We start from the raw sequence: 13,786 nt of genomic DNA on the forward strand, positions 1-13,786 counted from the left end.
TCTTATTCAACACTATGCTCAATATGCTTTATTTTTAGTGCTACAGGAATTTATGGGATCAAATTGGGTTTGTTGTTGTTGTTGTTGTTTAGTGCTATAGGAAAACTTTATGTATCTCTGGTATTTACACCATAACACATTAGTTTACCACGGTTAATGATAACTTTGAGGTGAAAATACATGTAATTATCCTTGATTAAGTGATAAAGTGTATGTAAACAACATATGTCATATAATTATTGATATGGTGTAAACATCATAGCATGTTAGTTTCTTCAAGGGCGCCATTGCAGATGGAACGTCTTCGTTCTTGTTCGCATTTGCTATGTTTTGTCAGATGGCTTTCTGTGGACAAACCATAGTATTGATTACAACTATTTGAATAACAACTTTGGTCAACAAGAGAGGTTTCAAGCTGTGCAGCAGATGTCCTTTACGTGAAGAACAATCTGAAGAAGTTACCCACCTGTTTTTTGCATTGTAGGCTTACAAGTCAGTTATGGAACATGTTCTTTTCAATATTTGATATGTCTCGGACCATGTCTAACTCCATTTCAGAAATGCTGAAGTGCTGGACCAGGGAGGGTCTATGCAAGAAAGCTCAAAAGACCTGGAACACTGTTTCTCAAGTTATCTGGTGGTCTATCCGGCTTGAAAGAAACAGTAGTTTTTATTGAAGGCAAAAGAAGAAATCTGCAGTGCCTTAAACTTAATTGCATTTTGTTGATCGCTTTTTGCTGCAAACTTGTTTTTGTACCCGATGTAGATGATATTTTAAACGCAATTGCTGATTTGCACAACCTGTAATTACGTCTGTTGCACTGGCTTAATGCAAATATTTATATAATATATTATTTACCCATAAAAAAAAACAACTTTGGTCAACAGTTCAGAGCAATGACTAATGCCTCATATTTTCTCCTACATTGTACCTCTCTTATGCTGCTCTCTTTCTTCTCTGGGTGCTGTAGTGGTGTGATCTTATCGCATTTGTTCATTTCGCAACATGGACTTCTTTTTTACATTGTTTTCTTTTTTGTCATTAAAGGTTATGGAAGTCGTTAAGTCATTACTAAAATCACAAGATATAGAGTTTGTTACTATCGTTTACATTCTAGAAGTATGTGTTAAACCTTTGATTTTACGGGCTCATAAGTCATAACTTCTTCTTAGATTGGCCGATCTCAATTAATATTTTCTTGATTTTGTCGCAGGCATGGTTGAGATTTTGCAGGTGCATGGAGAAGGATTTTCTTCCTTACATGAGTACAGTCATGCCCCCTTTGGTTGAATGTGCTCAACTTAAGCTTGATAAGACCCTATTCTCAGCAGATACAGACGATTTCAGGGAGATGTTTGGTGATAGGTAAGGTTTTATCATTGAGGTTTGGCTTTTCCTTTATCACTGAGGTTCATTTAAATTTTTTTTTTTGGAGTTTTTCTTTCTTTTTATACAATTTAGGCATTCTAGTTAGGGTAGAATTGAATCAGTGAAAGCCTATGTGACACTACACTGTGGTCTTACGGTCTTCTAAAAAAGGGCAGCCTGGTGCATAAAATATCTCATATTTACGCAGGTTCTTGGGAAGAGCTGTTGGGAAAAATAATATTCCGCCCAGAAATAATATCCACGATAAATAATAATGACACACGAGAGTAACAATGACACAACATCTTTTAACGGGGTAAAATATAATACCCGAGAGGAATAATATAATACCACTATAATATTACAACTTTGTAGTGTCAAAAGACTACTACGATTCAAAAGAAATAACACTCTTTATTTTAAATATCTCACTATAATATTACTTCCACTCTATTTTCTCACAAACTATAAAATAGTCCGTGGATTACTCTCACAGCTCTAATACTTCCCTCTTATTTTTGGTGTATTTGAAATGAGGAACGAGGGCCTCTATTTATAGCAGGAAGAGCCGATAGTTTAACCAATCAAAATTGATTTGTATCTGACAATTTCAACCAATTTGACAATTTGCATATCTTGCAAATTCTTTCACCGCCCGGCAGAAAAATCCAACCAATCAACATTTTAGCATATGCAATTTGCATATGGCAAATTTCAATACCAAAACCAATTGTTCTGCCACCTACCATTGCTTTCTTTTCCACCAATCATATTTTTCCTTTAGTTTTTTTGTTTTCCTTTAATTTTAATTTTTCTTCTTCTTTCCAAGTCTTGATCTCAATCTATGAAAATCTTCAAACTTAAGAAGCTTTGTGAAGATATCTGCAATTTGATCATGAGACTCTCATATTTGAGCTCAACTTCTTTCTTGACAATGAATTCTCTGATGAAGTGATTCCTTGTATTTATATGCTTGCTTCGTTCATGATACACCAGATTCTTGGCAAGTGCCCGTGCGGATTTGTTGTCAATACAAATCTCTGTAGCTTCAATTTGTGGCAAATTGAGCTCCTTCAATAATCTTCTCAACCAAATAGCATGACATGTACAAGATGTTGCTGCTATATATTCAGTTTTATAAGTCGAGAAAGTAACAATGGATTGTTTCTTTGAAGTCCAATAAATAACAGAATCACCCAAGAAAAATACAAAGCCAGTTGTGCTTTTTCTATCATCAATATCTCCCGTATAATCACTGTCACAATATCCCATAAGATGAAAATCACTAGAAGAAGAATAAAATAGCCCAAAGTCAATCGTACCTTTTAGGTAACGAAGAATTCTTCTAGCAACTTTCAAATGAGTTGATGTAGGATCTTCCATGAAGCGGCTTACTACTCCAACCGCAAAGAGTATATTTGGCCTGGTACAAGTCATGTACCTCAAACTTCCTACAAGACTTTTGAAGAATGTGGATCCACTTTTTCTCGTTCATCAAACTTGGACAATTTTGTCCCACTCTCAATCGGTGTATTCACGGGGTTGCAATCGAACATGTTGAACTTCTTCAATATCTCTTTTGTATAGCTTTCTTGATTGATAAAAATTTCATCCTCCATCTGCTTCACTTCTAGGCCCAAGTAGTATGACATGAGATCTATGTCTGTCATCTCGAACTCACAGAACATATCTTTCTTAAAAGTTTCAAACAATCTTGGGTTATTACCCGTAAAAATAAGATCATCAACATAAAGACAAACAAGCAAAATATCTCCATTAGTATGAACTTTAAGGTAAAGAGCATATTCATGAAGACAACGAGTAAACCCATTATCTTGAAAATACTTATCGATGCAACTATTTCATACTCGTGGGGCTTGCTTTAATTCATATAAAGCTTTCTTCAACCGCAACACTTTATCTTCATGATATTTGACCACAAAGCCCAATGGTTGTTCAACATAGAGTTCTTCTTCAAGTTGGATATTCAAAAAGGTTGACTTGATGTCTAGTTGATGGATCTTCTACTTCATTTGAGCCACCAAAGAGATGAGCAAACGAATCATTTTCATGCGGGCAACAGGTGCATAGACTTCTTCATAGTCAATGCCTTGCCTTTGCTTATAGCCTTTAGCCACAAGTTGTGCCTTGTATCTCTCTAGATCTCCATCAACATTCTTCTTTTGCCTGCTCGAAGGGCAAGGATTATACAGCTGCAGAGACAAGTACATGTTTTCTCATCTTTGCTAAACCTGTTGAGGATTGTGGCGAGGCAGCGCTAAAGTAGGTCTATCTTTATGGGTTTTTCTAAAATAAGGTCATAATTTCTGATAGTTACTTCCTGTCCAAACTAGGTACTGTAATATATATATCTTCCTTTTCTCTTGGACTCAAGCAACGACGAAAACCCGGGTGTTAGACAGGTTTGTGTGTCTTGGTGGTTGGGACAGTTTTCAGTCATTCTACATTTGCTATTTGATTCATCCTAACACCATTGATGTCATGTTCAGAATGCGCTCTATGGACTTAGGCTTTGTGCAGAATATGGTGGTTCTGGTTTAGAACCTGTTGTTGGGGGTATGATACTGTTGAACGTATATTCTCATTAGGAGACGTGAAAGGAAATGTGATACTTGTATATTTGTATTCACTAAATCTTATGACGTGATTCAGAGGCTCTTTCAAGGATCAATGTAGTGTTAACACATTTACATGCTCGTGAACTCGAGAGTGAACATGCGTATAATAATGCTGTTTCTGCACTTGGTAAGATATATCAGGTTCATCAGGAAAGTAATGACTCAGTGCAGGTACGTTTTCCTGGGAATCCCTAACGTTTTCTTATACATGCATTATATATTCCTTCAGCCAGCGGCGGATTTAGGGGGGCAGAACCCCCTTCGCCGAAAAATTACGCTGTATATATAAGGCAAAATCTGTTTTTTACATCTATATATTAAGTTTTTAACCCCCTTGACACAACCTAAAAGTGTAGATTAGTGATCAAGGGGGCCATAGGTTCAATTCCCACTAGCTACGATCTTTTTTTCTTGAACCCCATTCGCGGAGATTCTGCCTCCGCCACTGCCTTCAGCTCATACACACTAGATTAATTTATTCTGAAATTTTCAAGTTTAGATTTAGGTTACTTGAGTAGTAATTAGCTTCATGTCATGCATCAATAGTTTTGGACTTACTATTATCTTTTGATCACATTTCTGTCTTATAGATTTTAACAACTGAAAGTCACTGTACCAGCCTGATAAGGAGATTGCAATAAACTAGGAATATAGACGATTGGTGCTCGTCTTAGTAAAATGGTGATTTACAAGAATTTTACATAATTATTATTTAAGTTTAGTGGCATGGTTTTCAAATACTGTTGCCACATCTTGACAGCTGATATTGGTCGTGACCAAACCTTCTGGCACACCTCGCTTTCCATAGCTCCCAGCACACAATGCTAGGAGTAAACAAAAGGAATATATTCAGGAATATATTTTGGTAAAACATGTAGCTTTTGATCTTCCAATATGAAATGATACTCCTCCAATTCCAATGTACTTCATAATCTTGTTAAAATTCCATAAAATTTTCATTCCACATTCTTTTGTAGATTATTCCGTCTTGGTTGAATTGTCTGTCTATAAAAGGTGACACGATTGAAGCAAAAGTAGTTCACGCCCACGCCCAGCTCTGTTCAATGCTCGAAAGGTACTAGACTAGTTTTCTCTAGTATTTATCATCATCTTGCAAGGCCCCGGGAATATTTAGACTTTAAATACGCCGATTACTAGCCTAATGACATGAATGAGATATCTTTATTATCGTGATCATAGTATGTTATATTTGTCCAGGGGTATATCACCGAACAGTAAATTTTAGAACAACGTCCATAGAGAGCATATGTGGCAAATTTAATGAATATGATTATATTTACATTATATTAATAAGAAGAATGAGAGCCACTTTTCTCTAAGTCCCATTGACAGCAAATTTTAAAGTAGTTTATGGCCACTTTTACTAAGATTTGAATTTAAGTAATATGTAAGTGGGCCACTAGCCGAAGGATTAAATTAAAGAGAATGGCATATGATAATAAATTCTTTAGTCCAAGCCCATGGGTCACGTGACCAGCAACCACAATAAGTGTAGGCAATTGAAAAAAAAAAGAAAAGAAAGAAACATTTTTCTAAGGATTGGAAACACAAACTTAAGGAGAGCGACATACAACTTCTATCAAGTTACACAGGTAACATCTCCCTGTTGATATAGTGTACTAGGTTTCATTCTTTATTAGTTCTTCCTCCTTTGTTCTTTAATTACCAAGTATATATGGAGATAAATATTCTAGTTGTAGACAAAAGTTAAAGTTTAAGTGTGTATTTGGAAAAATTTTGAACTAATCATGAACCGATAAGATTGAGATGAATTAACTTTTCTACAAAGAAATAGATGACATCCACAGTACATTGGGAAAAAACTGTTAGAAAAGCTAATGTATTTGGTCATGATCTCTTGTACTAGTGGTCTTAAGATATTTTTGAGGAATTTGCTAAAGGACTAAACCCTGTTGAGAGAAAAAAGAAAACATATATAAATGTGATGGGCAGAGAAATAAAGAATTTTAATTGGTATGTTTTTCCTTGTTAGGCAATGTAAGATATTTTGAACCAACAAAGGTTCTTTTGTCCCTTGCCCATGAAAGATTATTTTCTTAGCTCACTAATTATTCTATTTATCAGTTTTGGTATTGTGACGGTCTCGAAATTGAATTGTTGGTCATCTTGAACTTACGATTGGATCGAAAGGCAAATTGAGGTGAGTTGAGGTTTACTTTCCTAGTAGGGAATTCCATTAGAACCCCTGTGCTCCATATGTTAGATAAAGCTAAGTCATGTATTCTCGTGATCCAATACTCAGTTTACTTATTCTTATTCAATACAAAATTATATGTGGCATGAATACATGCTTATGTGTATTACTAGTTGTTATGCGCCTTTATTTGTGATATTCATATTCAGTTAAGTATTCAATTTCATCATTAATTCATGCATCAATATGATCACATTCAGTAGGAAGAAGTGGCCAACCTCCCCCAGCGTGAGTGCCATAATGCCAGGGTTGTCTACTCCACGCTCGCAGGTGCCAACTGTATGTTGGGGAGATAGGCTGACACTCCCCCGTACGTGTTTCCAGATGCTCATGTACGCACGGTCATTATGCGTAATAATTTTCAGCAAATTTATGTTTTAAAATATATATATCTCAATTTCTGTTTCAGATATCAGTTATGGACTCAATTTCTACTTTAAGTCCCAGTTTCAGCTTACAGTTTAGCTTATAGTTTTAGTTTTCAGCTTATTACTTGGTTGGAAAATCTTTATATGATTTATATTTTTCTGTATATCCGTTTTCTTTCTTTCCGCCTTTTTAGGAGGTAGCCTGTAAGACTTACTGGTATCCTTTGGTGGTACTTAGACCGTTTGGGCCTGCTACGTGTGTGGAAGGTATTGAGGACGGAGGTAACGAGGAACGTGGCTAGAGGAGATATTCTAGATCCAGTTTATAGACTCCGTTGATTCATTCCAGCGGTAGCGGACCCTTTTCAGACTATTAGTTATATCTTTTTTTATGTTTATTTTATTTTCGGGGGATGCCCCCAATGTATTTTAATTTTTTTCAGATTCTAAAGGCTCATGACTTGTTAGTGGGGTTAGTATTAAAGTATTTTGGGATTCATCCTTTATTTATTATTTTTATCAGTCAGCTTAAGAACTGCAACTTGATTAGAATTAATATTTAAGCACGTTAGATTCTTTGCTATTGAACTTGAAGTTTGATACAAATATTACAGGGTTCACTCAAAGAGTGGTAAGAGTTGAGTGCCAATCATTTTCCACCCCAGTTTGGAGGCGTGACAAGTTGATATCAGAGCCGCCAGGTTTAGAGAGTCTTAGGGAGTCATAAGCTGTGTTTAGCAGAGTCTCAATTATGGGTATGTTGTGCACCATACTTATATTTGGAAGGCTGCAGGGCATGTTAGGAAATATTTTATTGGATTCTCATATCGTGCATTAGATCTAAACGTTTCATAATTCTAACACTCATTAATCTCTCATTTCAGTGAACAAGATGGTTAGAACAAGATCTACTTCATCCTCTACTGCTAACAATATTGGAATACCAACTGCTAATCATCAAGAAGTAGCACCAGAGGTGCAGGCCGCACCATTAGCACCAACTGCAGTTAGAGGACGTGGCAGAGGTAGAGGTAGAGGTCAAAATGCTTGGGGTAGAGGTAAAAATGCCAGAGGTAATCAGGATCGTGGTAGGGACACTAGACAGGCACAGGCTCCACCTCAGCGGGTTGTTAATGATCAGGTTGAAATCACACCCCCTTCCAACCCACTCAGGGCAAATCAACCACATCAGTAGGATGATCGAATTGACAGAATTTTGGACTTTCTGGAGTCCCTAGCCCCTCCGGCTAGTGGTAGGCCTGCACCCGTTCATGCTCCTCCTTAGGACCCTCATGATTCAGATAAAGAGGTTATAGGAGATGATTTTCAAGATCCACTAGAGGTACCACCACCAGTTGTTCCTACAAATATTGCCTAGCCAGTGCAGTTACCAACATGAAGAATTGATCCACATGCCTTTCTTAGATTAAAACCTCACACTTATAATGGTACAAATAAACAGATGAACCAATGTTATTTTTAGAAGAGATAGAGGAAATGTTTATTTCTTTGGATTGTCTTGAAACACAAGCCACATAGTTGATTCGGTTTCGATTGAAGGATGCAGTAGGACAATGGTGGAGAAGTTACAAGAAGGCCAGAGATTCTACATTACCGCCCCTTACTTGGCCACAGTTCAAGGAAGCTTTCAGGGTCAAGTTATTTCCTAACAGTCGGATGGATGAGCTCTGAGTCAGTTCGAACATCTTAAACAGGGTACCATGTCAGTGACTGAATATGAGATAGAATTTATAAATTTAGTAGAGTATGCATCTAAATTGATACCGACAAAGAGAAAAAGTTAGAAGGTTCATTGAAGGCTTGAATCCACATATGGCAAAAGATATGACTTCACATTAGGATGAAAAGACTTATCTTTAGGTTGTCAATATCGCTACGCGTAAGGAGGCTTTTGATAAAATCATCAGGGAAGCTAGAGATAACATAAAGAAGGATAGAATAACAGGTAGTTATAGTGGATTTTCAGTTGGGGGTAAGAACATGAATCATTCAGCTCACATTCAATCAACGGCTCACTCATCTCCTTATCCATCTCCACTCAGACATGGCCAGCAGAGTAAGGGTCAGGCCTCTCAGGGGCAAAGTTCAACTAGTCAGGGCCAACCTCGGTTCTCCTATCGTATATGTCCTTCGTGCGGGAAAATAGCTTTTGGGTCTGAAAGGTTGTTTCCACTGCCACGATCCAGGTCATATTAAGAGAGACTGTCCATGGCTTAGACAAGCTCTGGGGAATGCTCCAACCACTTAGGTAGCATCCACGGGTAATTCTATAGTTGCACCTCCTCCAGTTCGGGCATCTAATACTCAGACTAGACGTGGTGCCAATGGAGGCGGAGCTCAGGGAGGAGGCGGAGCAGCCAGATTCTATGTAGTGCTAGACAGGCAGAATGCTGAGGCGTCTAACAGAGTTATTATAGGTATTCTCTCAGTTTGTCGTCACCTTGCTTATGTATTTGTTGATCCTGGTTCAAATTTCTCCTATGCGTCTCCTTATTTTTGTGTTGAGTTTGGAAAAGCACCAAAAAAATATGGGGTTCTGTTTGAGGTCTCCACACCTATAGGGGAATCTGTTAAAGTTGAGTATATATTCAGACATTGCATCATCACAGTTCAGGGTCGAGAAACATTAGCCGATTTGAACTTGTTAGATATGGTAGACTTTGACATCATAGCTGGCATGGATTGGTCATTTTCTTGCCATGCTACTGTTGATTTCCATGGGAAGACGGTCAAATTCTCATTTATTGGGGAAGATCCAGTTATAATTAGAGGTGAAATGAGTACGCCTATGGGTAAGTTTATTTCTTACCTCAAGGCTAGAAAACTAGTGAGCAACGGATGTTTGGCGTATCTAGCACATGTACGGGATATGAAATTCGACTCCCCAGTGCTTGAATCAGTATCGATTGTGAACGAGTTTTCAAACGTGTTCCCAGATGATCTCCCATGGATACCACCAGATAGGGAGATTGAGTTGGGCATAGACACATTGCCAGGAACTCAACCAATATCGATTCTTCCTTACAGAATGGCTCCAGCTAAGCTAAATGAACTCAAGAAGAAGTTACAAGACCTTTTAGATAAGGGTTTTATTTGACCTAGTGTTTTACCCTAGGGTGCTCCAGTGTTGTTCGTGAAGAAAATAAATAGTTCCCTACAGATGTGTATAGATTACCTCCAACTGAATAGGGTTACTATCAAAAATAAATATCCACTGCCCAGGATAGATGACTTATTTGATCAGTTGCAGGGTGCCAGGTATTTCTCAAAAATAGATCTGAGATCGGGATACCATCAGTTAAAAATCAGAGAAGCAGACATCCCGAAAATAGCTTTCAGGACTCGGTATGGTCACTATGAATTATTAGTGATGTCCTTTGGGTTGACCAATACACCAACAACATTTATGGACTTAATGACAGAGTCTTCAAGCCTTTCTTACATACCTTTGTCATAGTATTTATCGATGATATTTTGGTGTATTCTAGTAGATGAAAAAAGCATGAGAATCACTTGAGAACAGTTCTTCAAATACTCAAGGAGCGTCAGCTTTATGCCAAATTTTTGAAACCTGAATTTATGCTCGATACAGTTACATTTTTGGGACACGTGGTCTCCAAAGAAGGCTTTAGAGTAGACCCACAGAAAATAGAAGCAGTTAAGATTTGGCCTAGGCCGATGACCCCTATAGAGATTTGTAGTTTTTTAGGATTGGCAGGTTACTACTGTCGTTTTGTAGAAGGGTTCTCTTTAGTAGCTGCCCCGTTGACAAAGTTAACTGAGAAAAATGTGAAGTTCCAATGGTCTGAAGCTTGTGAGAAAGGTTTTCAAGTACTTAAGAGCAGGTTGACTACAACCCCAATCCTAACTCTACCTAGCCCTACAGGTAAATTTGTGATCTATTGTGATGCTTCCAGAGTAGGGTTAGGATGTGTTCTTATGCAGAATGACAAGGTAATTGTTTATGCTTCTAGGCACTTAAAAAATCATGAAAGAAATTATCCTACTCACGAGCTTGAGCTAGCGACAATTATTTTTGCTCTAAAAGTATGGCGTCACTACCTTTATGGAGAGCAATGTGACATTTATACAGATCACAAAAGTTTGCAGTATATATTCAAGCAGAAAGAGTTGAAGCTAAGACAACGAAGGTGGTTGGAGTTTCTTAAAGATTATGATTGTAATATCCTTTACCATCCTAGCTAAGCGAATGTGGTTGCTGATGCTCTGAGAAGAAGATCCATTGGGAGTTTGACCAGGTTGTCTGTGGTCGAACGTCCAATAGTTAAGGAAGCCCAAACAATGCTAGCCAAGGGGTTTGTCTCGATAAGAAGTATGATGGAAGGTTGATAGCAAGTATGGGTGCTAAGTCTACTTTAGTAGAGTAAGTTAAAGCCAAACAATTTGAGGACGCTAGCTTGCTTAAGCTCAAGGAAGGTGTCATCAGTGGCAATATTAAGAATTAGGTTTACATGTTAAAATATAGTATTATACATCTATGCCCGACAATAATTATACTAATAGGAATCCTAAAGGTAATCATGTAGGATTGCTAACGTGCAATATTATATCATAAAACTAATAGGATAACAAGGTTAATGTCTAGGATTTCGATTATGTCCTTTTATTGTGAGTTATTATGCTTAATATTAAAAGGTTATTTTTGTAATCTAATATATATATATATATATATATATATATATATATATATATATATATATATATATATATATATATATATATATATTTACTTATCTAAAAAAATGGATAACAATTACATTTGTTTGTGGTTTTAAGGATACGCAGATTAATTCGATACAAACGATAAGTTGCATTAGATTAAACGGATAAAGGAGGTAATAAAATATCAAACCACTTGAGGAGGGTAATTTCGGACTTAACAACAACCTTAATGAAATATCCTCCCTTGATCCCGAATTTACAATGACCAAGCACTGACAAGAACAAAAACTTTGAATAATCGAGAAAATAATAGTATATTACCTTAATATACGTGTTATAGTGTATTTAATGAATAATCAAACCCCCTTTATATAGTAGGGGAGTTTTACCCTAAATACAATTCTATGAAAGGTAAAACATCTTATATTTAACCTATCACCGATTCTCTGTCGATACGTATCGAGATTCACGCCATGATATCTGGCTGGTCACGGATATAACGACTTTTTTTTGGTCGTGCTCGGTTACCTGGTAGTGTTCTCCGAGGCCTTTGTGATTCTAACCGAACTCGGGTCATGACCCCGATACTCCCGAGGTCGGGTGCTCTGCCCGGACCCCGGCTCGAGGGGCTCCTGGTCTCGATTCTGATTCCCTATCGTTATGTCTCTTACTCCGTTTGCTTCATCGGAAGACAAGGCATTATATGGGCTCGGTTTTACCCATATACAAATAGTCCCCTCGTTTCTCAGAGAGTAAGTTTATAGAAACGACAAAAAACGACATGAGCACCTCTTTTTCTTCCCCAACACGCCGTAACAGAAATAACAAAAGATTCGAAACATCCCGTCAAATGTTTCATAATGACTTCAAACGCGTGTCAGCCGTCGGCAGGCCGTCCTTGGATACAAAATAATGCGAAGCCTCCATAAATACTCCTCTATTCATTTTTTACTTTTTGACCAAGATTCTACACTCATACCTTAAGGATATCACTGTTGTTCTTCCTACCCTAACATTTTTACCTTTGTTGTTCAATAGTTTTCAGTAAATTGCAAGTTTTCTTTATCCAAACCAGCACATTTGACTTTCTCAGCAAGCATTTACCCTTCATCTTCCTTTTCACTTATTCTAACTTTTTTCTAGATAACAATGGTGCAGACTTCTAAGACTGTTACCCAAAAAATTATTACTTCCTCTTCACGACTGGCCGCCTAAGTCGAGGAGAGCGCTCCAGATATGGTTGACCTTGAGAGGTTCGCTCCGGGTGTAGCTCCCGATGAATCCGCAGCCGAACCTCCCTTAAAAATGTTTATCCCAGGGGGATGTTTGTTCGTGGATGACTTTAAGGTCGAAGAACCCTCATCGATGGAAGGCCGATGTGAGGCGGTATCCAGGTACATTTGCTCCATCACCGAGGCCTTCCATCCTGTTGTTCACAAGGATTTTGGCTGGGCGGAAAAGAACATATTAATCCCCGGGACTGATGACGACATTACTACCCATGTGGAGGGATATGTGAGTGTTTACACTTACTATTCACAAAGGGCCCGGTGGACCCGATTGTTCTGGATTTCTGTAGGAGGTATGAAGTGTGCCTCGGTCAGATCCACCCATCGTTGTGGAGGATCGTAATCTTCCTCCGATTCTTTCGGAATAAAATTGACTCTTGCTTATTCACCATCGATTATCTACCTCGCTTGTATAGTCCCCGAATCTTCCGTAGGGGACTAATAAAGCTCGTACGATGGGCCAGCAAAGCCCCATTTTCAAGTATAGATGAGGAGATCGGGGTTGGCAGGGACGCTTTATCCGGGTGAGGATCGCTGACCTGATATCTGCTGAATTTAGGCCATTTACCAAGAAGTGGAATGTAGCATGTAAGTGTCTTTTTCTTTTAGATGTCGATTTTACGTTTTACCTCCCTTTTCCTCATTGCTATTTGTTGTGGGCCCTCGCTTGAGTCCCAAACGCCATTCCTCGGCTCAAGGAGTGGATCGAGGGCATTTGTTCACAGATGCCTTATGCCGAGCGCTCCTGGCGCAAGCTCTCGAAGGGCCGCTGGGAGGATCATTCCCACGGTAAGATTTCTTTTCTTGAATAAGTATCACTAGGCTTTCTTTTTCTACACTATGTTCCCATTCCTTCTCTTTTCTTTTTGCAGGCTTGCCTAAAACCATTGAGCTTAGGCCCTTAGTAGGGGGCAGAGACCTGCCTACTGATCCTTCTACTTTGGGGCAACCCGGGGCCGCAGTAGGAGAGAAAAAAGAAAGGAGGGATCCGAGTTCCCCGAGCTTAGAGAAAAATAAGCCAAGGAGAAGGTTGGTTTGTAATCCAAAGGAAAGGTCCAATTCTCGAGTGAATGACTCGGACTCACTTTACCGGCTCAGGGATGAGCCCGAGGAGGGCGAACTTTTTATGGTCTGTGAGCCGTCCATCCCCGAGGAGCGGGTGGCAACTGAGGGGGAACAAC

At 38.4% G+C, this 13,786-nt stretch overlaps 1 protein-coding gene across 1 annotated transcript; it reads right to left on the reverse strand.

Annotated features, from left to right (window-relative positions):
- Positions 1-2,206: 2,206 nt before the first annotated feature.
- On the reverse strand, positions 2,207-2,752 carry LOC138900309 (secreted RxLR effector protein 161-like). The gene has a single exon (XM_070187033.1). It carries the CDS (start codon positions 2,750-2,752, stop codon positions 2,207-2,209), a length of 546 nt encoding a protein of 181 aa, XP_070043134.1.
- Positions 2,753-13,786: the final 11,034 nt, after the last annotated feature.

The sequence above is a fragment of the Nicotiana tomentosiformis genome, chromosome 10, assembly GCF_000390325.3.
Source record: "Nicotiana tomentosiformis chromosome 10, ASM39032v3, whole genome shotgun sequence".
NCBI lineage: Eukaryota > Viridiplantae > Streptophyta > Magnoliopsida > Solanales > Solanaceae > Nicotiana > Nicotiana tomentosiformis.